Source organism: Hemiscyllium ocellatum, chromosome 15 (assembly GCF_020745735.1).
Source record: "Hemiscyllium ocellatum isolate sHemOce1 chromosome 15, sHemOce1.pat.X.cur, whole genome shotgun sequence".
NCBI classification, from domain to species: Eukaryota; Metazoa; Chordata; class Chondrichthyes; order Orectolobiformes; family Hemiscylliidae; genus Hemiscyllium; species Hemiscyllium ocellatum.
The window spans coordinates 51,383,892-51,395,403 of NC_083415.1; the positions used below are offsets into that span (position 1 = coordinate 51,383,892).

The window sequence follows — 11,512 nt, forward strand, 5'->3', positions numbered from 1 at the left end:
CTTACCTTTGATGGCTGTACTACTGGATATTCATTTAGTCACCTCATTGTTCCTTCTTGATCACCTTCCTGTTTCATTCTTTATAGCCTTATTGATGTCCCGCTTTCTGAGGCTTGGTTCTTTCTTGACAGCTAACATGAACAGCATCCTCTAAAATGTTCTACAGCATTTATCCAATGACACCTGGGTTTATTTCTAATAGCAGCTTAAAATTTAACTGTTAGTTTTGCATATTTATTTTTGAACTATATCGATCATATATTCTACAATTAACATGGCGGCAGTGATCATAAAACCCCGCTTACTGTGGCAAACAACCCATAAAACCATAAGACCATGAAATAGAGGAGCAGAGTTTAGGTATTCAGCCCATCGGGTCTGCTCCACTGCTTGATCATGGCTGATATGTCAAGTGTGTGGTGCTGGAAAAGCACTGCAGATCAGGAGCAGGAAAATCGACATTTTGGGCATAAGCCCTTCATCAGGGATCATAGGCAGGCACTGAGGAAGGAGATGTGGCTGTGGCAGTGAGTCTGCTTGAGGACGTGGCTGAAGAGCTTCAGGGCAGAGGAGAGGACTTGTGAGTACAGTGAGAGAGGGACTCGCTAAGATCATTGTGGAAAGATGAGGAGAACGTCTTCAAGGTAGGCATCCTTGGAAGAGGCTTTGCAGTCAGGTTAAAATAAATTAGGAGAAAGTGAGGGCTGCCGATGCTGGAGATCAGAGTCGAGAGTGTGGTGCTGGAAAGACACAGCAGGTCAGGCAGCATCTGAGGCAGAAGAATCGACATTTCAGGCAAAAGCCATTTATCAGCCCATCATAAGTCTATAATGAAGGGCTTATACTTGAAACGTCGACTCTCCTGCTCCTTGGATGCTGCCTGACCTGCTGTGCTTTTCCAGCACCACACTCTTGACTCTGATCTCCAGCACCTCATATGTTTTTGCTAAACTCCATTTTCCTGTCTTCTCCCTGGAACCTTTGATCCCCTTACTATCTATCTATCACTTAAGAACCTATCTATTTCTGTCTTAAATACACTCAATGACCAATCCTTGTGGACTTCTGTGGTAGTGTGTTACACAGAGTCACCACCTCCAGCTGTAGAAATTCCTCCTCATCTTAGTTGTAAAGGGTCATCCCCTCCTTCTGAGGCTGTGCCCTCAGGTCCTAGCCTCTCCTACCACTGGAAACATCTTCTCCACATTCCTTCTTTGCAGCCCTCTTCGTATTCTGATAGTTTCGATGAGATCGTCCCTCATCCTTCTAAACTCCATCAAGTACAAACCCAGAAGCCTCAACCATTCCTCAAATGACAAGATCATAAACCCCAGGATCATTCTTATAAACCTCCTCAGTCACCAGACCCGAAACCTTAACTCAGATTTCTCTTCACTGATGCTGTCAGACCTGTTGAGCTTTTCCAGCAACTTGTGTTTTGTTTCTGATTAACCGTGTCCACAGATCTTTTGATTTTTATCCTTTATTTGCATGTGGGAAGTCCTTGACATTGGTCTAGCTCCCTCAGAGCCAGCTCTCAGTGTCAAAATGTCTAACACTCCTCTTTTTATCTGCCAGCCAGGCTCCCTGATTAGATGATGTTAACAGTCCCAGCCAGGGAACTTGTCTTCTATGAGGTCCATTTGGCAGACCTTGTTACAATCACTACAACCCTCAGTTCCTTTGTCCAAATCATTAATGTCCAACATGAATGGTGGTGGTCCCAACAGACACCCCGGCAGAACTCCATTAGTCACTGACTGCCGTACTGAAAAAGACCGCTTTACCCTTACTCTCTGCTTTCTGTCAGTCAGCCAATCCTCTATCCATGCCAATACCTTGCTGTTAACACCATAGGCTCTTATCTTATTTAGCAGCCTCCTGTGTGATACTTTGTCAAAGGCTTCTGGAAATCCAAATAGATCTCATCCACTGGCTGTCCTTTGTCTAACTTCTTCAAAGAATTCTAATAGATGTGTCAAGGTCACTGGTCTTGAAACATAACTCTGTTTTACTCTCTACAGATGCTGTCAGACCTGCTGAGTTTCTCTGGCACTTGTTTCGGATCTGCAAGCTCCATGGTTCTTTGTTTTATTTTCCTGTTTACTGTGATAGTGTGATGTTAGCATTGCGTTTTTATCTTCAATGCCATATCGGGGATCTAATCTAGGACAGTGATGTATATTTGTATATCTTTGTAACCATTACAGGAAAACTATTCTCACCTGCAGTAAAATTATTCACCTTCCCAGTTGCCACAGAATAAAACCTTGTACAACACATCACTAAATTTCTGCATGACATGATTCGACCTGAAAAAAAAACTTAAATTTAATATCACCTGTTTTGTTTTTCCTTTGATTCTGTGCCTCAGGCTTTACATTATCCATCAATTTCCACTAATGAACCTGAGGTGAGGGGAGGGTGGGGCTATCTATGTGAAGACAGGCCGTGGAGATTCCATTGGACAAGTTGCAGTATTCCAGTAACTGACTCACTGAACAAAGGTCCAGCAGATAGACCCAATGACATCAAAGGAAGCCCTGTTTCCCAGGGTCAGCACCTGAAACAACTGAGCAAATAAAGTGCTTTCCAGGATATTGAACTCTAATAAGCTTCAATAGCTGTTTGAAGAAAAGGTTTGAAGTGGCCTCTTACTGATGTCTCCTGGTGTGAATGCAGTATTTGTGTAGTGCGTGAAGACCAATCTTTAACATGATTGATGGGAAAGTCTGACCCAGTTACACACCTGAGCTGTGTGCAATGCCGTCAGGAGAGACTTTCACTACAACTAACTGCTGAGCCAGCGGCAGTGATGGCTTTTAGCATGAGCTGGATTCTCATATTTTAGCAGGTGCCAATTATTTTCTTTTTTAGAAAAGGGACAATGCCATAAAAAAACTGAAACACAAAATTGAAATAAAAGGTATAGGGTTATATAATCTGACAAACGAGATACTTGTTTTATTCTTAGACTAAGGAGAGGGAAGGGAGACACAGGCAAGAACTAGTTCATCAAAGTTTTCTAATCAAATGGATGGACTATTCATTTGACGTGAAAGTTACCTTGTTTATATATATTTGCACAGCTAATTCATCAACTTTATTGGGAGTTTTCTGTACATTAAGACACTCGTGGGTGGCACGGTGGCACAGTGGTTAGCACTGCTGCCTCACAGTGCCTGAGACCTGGGTTCAATTCCCGACTCAGACAACAGACTGTGTGGAGTTTGCACGTTCTCCCCGTGTCTGCGTGGGTTTCCTCCGGGTGCTCCGGTTTCCTCCCACAGTCACAAAGATGTGCGGGTCAGGTGAATTGGCCATGCTAAATTGCCCGTAGTGTTAGGTAAGGGGTAAATGTAGGGGTATGGGTGGGTTGCGCTTCGACGGGTCGGTGTGGACTTGTTGGGCCGAAGGGCCTGTTTCCACACTGTAAGTCTAATCTAATCTAAAAAAAACAAGGCCTTTAGGTTTATGCATTTATCATTGTTAATAATTTAGCTTAATATTGCATTATGGCCCTATTTGTTTTTCTCCCATGATCTTTCACCTTCCACTTCTGTTTCGTTTCTTTAATCCCCCTCCACACAATTTCTCTGCACAAGGTGCCATTCCCCTGCCCATGAGGGGCCAAGTACAAAAGGGCAAGGTAATACAAAGCAAAGATGCTGTCAACATTCAGTAGGCTCAGAGTGAGTAAACACAATGAGACCAGGTTAACAGCCCAGAGATGCAGTGTGGTCCAGTCCGTGGGCTGGGTGTATGTCCCTCCGTGCACAGTGTCCTCGCTGCCGTGTTTCAAAGGTAGTTACTAATGCAGCCTACGGTTCAGCCTTAAAGTACTGAAAGGTCCTTAAATCGGTTGAAGATTTGCCATGAGGGTTCTTGGAATCTGACGGAGGTCAGATGCCAACATGTGTATGTGGGATGCATGTGCCTGGTGCTAGTGGAGTGTGCCCTGAGATGTTGGTACCCAGTGTCCTACTGTGGAGCTCAAACAGAGCAAACCTGACTTTGTAGGATTATCCCCCTGGTGTTTTCCTGACTTTAGATAAGTTTTATGAGATGAGGGGCCTAAATGAGGCAAGTTGTGGCACTAACAAGCCATCTTACAAATATTAATCCATGTCAATTTGCACTTCCGCTATCCAGCACGAATCACACTGTGCCACTTAAGAAAAGCGTAAAAGAAGTGAGATGATCTCAATGTTGAGATGGACCTCACTACACTGTTTGTCTGATTTTGCCACATATTTAGCTACAGCCCATGTTGTTAAGATGCCTATAAAATTTCACCCTTAGACTGTAAAATGGAACGTAATTTTTTTCTGAACAAGCCTATAATTTTCAACACATTTGAAGGTAAGAAGCCATTTAGGGAAGAATTTAACTTGACTGCGGACTGAGGTAACATGTTGGCAGTGCCGCTACATAGTTATTATAAAGAACAGGAAACCCCAAATATTCTACAGGGATTCCACTGATCTCCCGTTGTAACTCTGTTGGTAACAAATGAAATTCACTGGGAAATTTTAACCAGCTGGTTTTACCCAGACTCATGTAAATTGGTAGGTAAGCAATTGGCTGCAGTCTACAAGGAACTGTGGGCAAGTTTCTTCATTCCAGGGAGACAATTGACAACATAGTTTGAGAGGCACCACGCCACATAAAACAGGGGACCAGCAAGCAGGCAAGTCCTAAGTTGACTTTAGCAAAAATAGGAATTGAGCCCATTCTGTTAGTGTGGTGTTGGAAAGGCACAGCAGGTCAGGCAGCATCCGAGGAGCAGAAGAATCGATGTTTCGGGCAAAAGCCCTTCATCAGGAATCATGATACAAAGAACAAAGAAAATTTACAGCCCAGGAACAGGCCCTTAAGCCCTGAGCTAATCCAAATGTACTGTCTAAACCTGTCGGTCAATTCCTAAGCATCTGTATCCCTCTACTCCCCACCTACTCATGCATTTATCCAGACGCATCTTAAGTGAATATACCATGCCTGCCTCTACCACCTCTGCTGGCAACACGTTCCAAATGCCCACCACCCTATGAAGGGCCTTTGCTTGAAACATCAGTTCTGCTGCCCCTCGATGCTGGCTGACCTGCTGTGCTTTTCCAGCACCACACTCTCGATTCTAATCTCCAATATCTGCAATCTTCACTTTTGCCCATTCTCTTAGTGTCATTCTTAACCACACTCCAGCCAACTGAGCTATCCTGCCTCCTACATGGTTTAATAGCGAAGCAAAACATACTCAATGAGCTGAGGTGTACCAGTCACAAGGGCATGAATGGGCTTCATACAAGTGGCAAACACTGGTGATGCAATTAAAACCTTCAAATAAAGATTCTTCATTGTCACCTAAAATATGATAAAGGGGGCATGATCAGATCAGACCACAGATTCTGGGTATTTCACCCTCCTTTGCCACATCAGATTCTTTGACTGTAAATGACAGGCAAGCATGAGAGATGTTCACAGAGAGGTACTTACATCACCCTATTAGGATTAGGAAGTTGTGGCTGTGATCACATCACAATAATTTTAGGCATCCAGATCTGAATCTTCCCAGTGCATGAGGGCCATAAGACATAGGAGTAGGAAAAGGTCATTCAGCCCATCAAGTCTTCTGTGAGATCATGCCTGATCTGATAACCCACAATTCCAATTTCCTGCCTTTTTCCATAACCCTTGATTCTGTTATTGATTAAAACTCTATCTACCTTGGTTTTGAACATACTTAATAACCCAGCTTCAACAATCCTCTGTGGTAAAGAATTGGACACATTTGCATGCTATAGGGGAAGAAATTCCTCCTCCTCTGTGTCTTATAGTGCGGTCCCTTGTTCTGAGATTATGCCATCTGGCCCCAAACTCTCCCGCAAGAGGAACCACCCTCTCCACACCTATCCTATCTACTAAGAATCTTCTTTGACTCAACAAGTTCACTTCTCATTCTTCCACAGACTGCACCTACTCAATCTCTCCCCAAAGATTGTACAAAATGTGGCCTTCAATCCATCTTCTTTGTAGCAATGTCAAAATTACAGTAGGAATGAATGGTGTGGGGAATGAAAATGTTCATGTTTCAGCAGATTGCCCCTAGTGATGAATAATGAGAGAATCCCCATTGCTTATCTTCAGTGCAAGTCTTCAGCCAATTGAGTTCACTCTATGTGATATCAAGTAACAATTAGAGACACTATATACTGCAAAGGCTATGAGGCCCGACAATAGTACGGAAGACTTGCTTCAGAACTTGCCATCCACCCTAGCCAAGCTGTTCCAGTGCAGCTACAAGATGGCATCTACATGGCAATGTGGAAAGTTGCCCAGGTAAGTGCACAAAAAGCAGGACAAATCCAACTTGGCCAATTATCATCCCATCGCTCTACTCTCAGTCACCAGTAACATGATGGAAGGTGTCAACAGCAGTAGTATTAAGAAGCATCTGCTCAGTGACGCCCAGTTTGGGTTCTCCTACGACCACTCAGCTCCTGACCTCATTATAGCTTTGGCTCAAATATAGACAACAAGCTGAATTCCAGGGGTGAGGTGTGAGTGACAGCACTTAACACCAAGGCATATTCAACTGAGTTTGGCATCAAGGAGCTCTAGTGGAACTGGAATTAATGGGTACCACGGTACAAACTCTCTGCTGGTTGGAGTCAGACGTGGTACATTGGAACATGGTCACGGATGCTTGAGGTCAGTCATCTCAACTCCAGAAAATCTATGCAAGTATCCTAGGCCCAATCATCTTCAGCTGCTTCCCTCCATCATAAGCTTAAAAGTAGGGATGTTCAGCAATGACAGCACAATGTTCAGCACCATTCGTGATTCCTCAGGTACTGAAGCAGTTCATGTCCAAATGCATCAAGATCTGGGCAATATCCAGAATTGGGCTGACAAGTGGCAAGTAATGTTTGTGCTACACAAATGCCAGGCAATGACCATCTCCAATAAGAGATAATCTAACCACCACCCCTTGATATTTAATCGAGTTACCAACATCATGTTCCCCAATGTCAACATCTTGAGGTTACCATTGACCAGAAATTCAACTGCAATCACCTAATAAATACAATGATTACAAGAACAGGTGAGAAGTTAGGAATACTGTGATGAGTACCTCAGCTCCTGACTCCCCAAAATCTTTTGCCACCTAAACTCCATAATTGGAAGCAGGATAAAATATCCCCACTTGCCTGGATCAAGAAATTTGACACCATCTAAAACAAAACAGCCCAATTGACTGGCACCATATTCACAGCATCCACACTCTCCCTCGCCAACACTCAGTAGCAGCAGTGTGTACTATCTACAAGATGCACTGCAGAAATTCACCAAAGATCCTTAGACTTCACTTTCCAAACTGTCCAGAAGGACAAGTGCAGCAGATACATGGGAACACCACCATCAGCAAGCTTGCTTCCAAGCCATTCATCATCCTTAGAAGTGGATTGCTATTCCTTCAGTGTCGCTGCATCAAAATCCTGGAATTCCCTCCCATGGGGTTTTGGGGGTCAACATACAGCAGATGGACTACAGTGGTTCAAGAAGACAGCTCATCACCACCTTCTCCAGGGCAGCTAGGTGAGGGCAATAAATGCTGGTCCAGCCAGCGATGCCTATGTCCTACAAGTGAATAAAAAGAACTCACCACAAATCAAGTCAGCTATGAAATTAATAAAGACATTTTACACAAAAGGACCAAGAGCCCCATCACAAACCAAATTCGGTGCATTGCACACAGGATGACAGCCCAGAGATGTGTCATTCAGTTCAAACAGTCTGTGCTAGTGTTTATGCTCCCTTTGAGTCTTCTCTCACATTTATTGATGTCTTCACCATCATACTCCTTCTCCCTTGTATTCTTGTCTTGTTTCCTTGTAAGTACAAATATATTCACGTTCACAACTCTCTGTGTGATTTTAAGGAGGGATTGAAGGTTGTACTTACTGCCAGCAAGAGACCTGTGTTGCTTTTTTTGGGAAGGCCATGGATGTTCAGTGCCTTTAGACGCGTAAGTGTCTGGACTAAATGACCCTAAGGATGGAGGTCTTGTGCTCCAAGAGCTCCTGACCAACCAGAGACCCAGGATTGATCCAGATCGCAGGGGGTATTCATTGGGTGGGGGAAGGTGCAGCAGGAATTTCAGTGGTGATCCTCTCAGCAGGAAACGCACCCTGGGTCCCTCAATCAGATAGAGTGCTTTTGAGGAAGGGAGCCCTCCTCAGGAGACCACTAGCTTCCTGGCACACATTAGTCTGCTGGTGCTGTCCAGAAACAACCCCCAACCTTTGCTGGGTCAGTATAGGTTGCAGCCCACTTCAGGTCCTTTGTTAGTGATGGGCTGTGCAGTCTAACTACAGGTAGCACAGTCCACAAGAGAAAACACAATCTCACTATTGTTTGGGTGAGGAATGTTACATGGCCATTAGAAGGGTGAAAAAAGAAGAAGCTTACAAACTGGGCCATAAATAACTCCAGATGAGATGGAAAACAGATAAACAGTATCAGGGTGTTTTTGTCAAACAGCTAATTCGAGGAGAAGCTGTTCTATCAGGTTTCAGAGTTCAGCCACACTGATTGGAGGAAGCGCTTTCCCAAAGAAACCGATTTCAGAAGAGGTTAAAACACCACATCTTTGAAAAGCAGAAAATTGCAAGAGAAAATGAGATGAATTTAATCTGACATGAACGCACTGCAGTCTCAATTCCCCACTCACAGCTGCAGACTCTGCTCAGGTTCCAAGCACAGTTCACAGCCCAATCCCAAACTCAAATGTGGTTACAGCCTGTCCTATTGATCATTTCAGGCAGTGATGAGTGGGTGTGAAGATGTTTTTGCATCATACTGGACTGAGGTGGGCAATACTAACTCTGGTTTCAGCATGTTTGAAGTTGCTTTGATTTAATTTTGTTTCCTTCCTGGAGGAAGCAGTGAGCTATAATATTTGTTCCATATTCAGTTTCACATTACACCCGTCCTTTGCACATTGCTTACATGCTGGGCTGGAGTGTGCTAGATAAATGATTTTTCTTTCCACTGAATCAACAACCTCTGTGTTGGTGCAGCCTGTTTGTTGGACTAGTCCAGCACAAAGTGCATTTAGTATATTTATTCTCCTTGCCTGGGTCGGGTGCTGTGACATGCAATGCAATGCTGAATTGCTTTGACTGTTCATCTTTAACAAGTGATTTTGCAAGACTGCTCCCTGTGTGGGACCGCACCAGATGGGAGTGTAGTTTGCAGATACGACTATAATACAACAAGGTGAATACAGTGGCCTGAACTCCAGGAATAGATCCTCACGGACTTGCCCTCATATCCACTTATAATAAGTCACACAAACTATATATTCATTGTAGCGCATTAATGTATAAAGTAAAAAGCTCCATAAGGTGCTCACTAAAGTACAAAAATAGGATCCCTCTCTGCCTTCAATGTTTCCCCTCTGTTTCATCAATTTCTAATGTAGGTTCATGTCTTATTATAAGCTTAATCCAGAAGTGTTTAGAGGTGTTAAACACTGTTTATTGTTACACTGTATGTGATGTTAAGCTATAGAACAACATGCTGCGAATGGTACAAATTCCACCTTCTTATCAGAACATTGAAGTCACAACGAAATTACAACTGACCTCAGAAGCTCAATCATTAAGTCTTATCTACACACCCAGTTCTCCCAGACTTTTCTAAAAGGACTGCTGCCAGTGTTTTACTGACATCTTAAGGAGAGAAAAATGAACTGCTCACTACAGATGGTCTATCATAAATTTGATGCAAAGTTACTCTTTCCAAAACTACTGACAACAGCACAAACCAAAACAATTCACTGAAATGATCGTGATTACTTTTCAAATTTCCTTCTTAACTGCAATGGCTCTGACCATTGAAAAGGTAAAGTCAGCATGGTCTTCCCAGACCACAGCAATGCTCTTCCAGAGAATCAATAGTGGTTTAACCTGAGGGTTATCATGCCTCAGATGATGGGAGAATACTTAATGGTGATCTCAGCTAATGTGGAAATTGAACCCACACTCTGAGCATCACTCTGCATTGCAAATCACCTATTCAATCAACTGAGCTAACCAGCCACATTCCAACCATTGACTCCCATCAAATCTCCTTTGACTTGAGTGAGCAGAGCTACTGAGCTGAGCTCTTTGGTGTGTTCTGGCAACTGTTCTGAATTAAATGTCCTGATTGAGCACCCTGTTGTAGGTGTTAGGATGATTCATTGAAGTAAAGGCCTGTTGTTCCAATAACCTCACTTGTGTTTGCTTGCAGAACAATATGCCATTCTGGAGGATCTCGTGCCACGCAGACCTCGAGGCCCTACGGCATGCTCTGGAACTTGAGTACTTGTAGCAGAAAACAGACTGCACCTTTGTTCCTTGACTGTGGTGCTGATCCAGCTATGAGATGTGTGGATTATGCAGTTGATTTACGCTTTGTCTTAACCTTCATGGAAGCAAAATGAAAATGGTTTCAGAATTATGAATGAGATCTGACCTTCAAAGAGCAAAAAAAAATTGATTTAAAAACCACTGCACCAAGGTCACCATCACAGAAATGTGCCTTTATTGAAAAGACACAAACCTGATACATTAACTACAAAGTCAACTGAATCCTTCTTTATCAGCAAGACTTTACTTTGGACACCAAGAGGGAACAAGAGACTTGTGGTTATCAACAGCGTGGTACAATCACTGTTTTTAAGAACATAAGAAATAGGAGCAGGGGTCAGCCATTTTGCCCCTCAAGTCTGCTCCATCATTCAGTAAGATCATGGCTGATCTGATCTTGGCCTCAATTCCACTTTCCTGCCTGTTCCCCATAGTCCTCATCTTCCCTATAGATTTTTAAAAAATGGTTCTTGCTATTTATGAACTCATGCTTTTCTCCCCATTATGTGCTCTGTGTAAACACACTTGCCCCAAAAGGAAGATGAGTTCTTATTTAAAAAAAAATACAAACCTGCTATTGCTAAGACAATCAAAAGACAAGTAATCTTTTTTGTGTAAATTTGTAATCTTATGATATTTCTCTCTCATACTGTCAAGTTGTTTTCAATAGTAACTGCAAATAGCAACCTGTGAGTGTTTTTATTAAAAATAGGTGTTCTGTGGACTGTGCATGTGTCTACACTCTGCCTTATGCCACCACCTTGTTGATCAATACGTGCAGATAGTACTTTTGTGACAATGAATCTTGTGGTTAAATGGCATTGAATAAAAAAGGATTTGAAATTTTCCAAGGCTTTTTGAAACAAGTCATAGAATAGCCAAATAATCTGACAGTCTTTCACAGTGAATCAGCTTGACAATATATCCAATTTTAACTGTCCATTATTGGAGAACATATCCTCATATCATTTATGTGCAAAAGGACAAGAAATTACTAGCTTGCAATGAATTAAACTCTTTTTCAATCGGGCATCTAAAGGGGTGCCTGATTGTCCTAAGGCAGATTTAATAGACAAACAAACAATTCCCCACACATA

The 11,512-nt window shown here is 42.8% G+C and overlaps 1 protein-coding gene across 1 annotated transcript in view; it reads left to right on the top strand.

Annotated features, from left to right (window-relative positions):
* LOC132822978 (eyes absent homolog 1-like) overlaps positions 1-11,261 on the top strand; it is a 259,480-nt gene extending 248,219 nt beyond the window's left edge. Inside the window, exon 17 of the mRNA XM_060836459.1 lies at positions 10,297-11,261. Within this exon, the coding sequence (XP_060692442.1) occupies positions 10,297-10,377 (81 nt within the window). The 3' untranslated portion in view covers positions 10,378-11,261. The remainder of the gene's footprint in view (positions 1-10,296) is intronic.
* Positions 11,262-11,512: the final 251 nt, after the last annotated feature.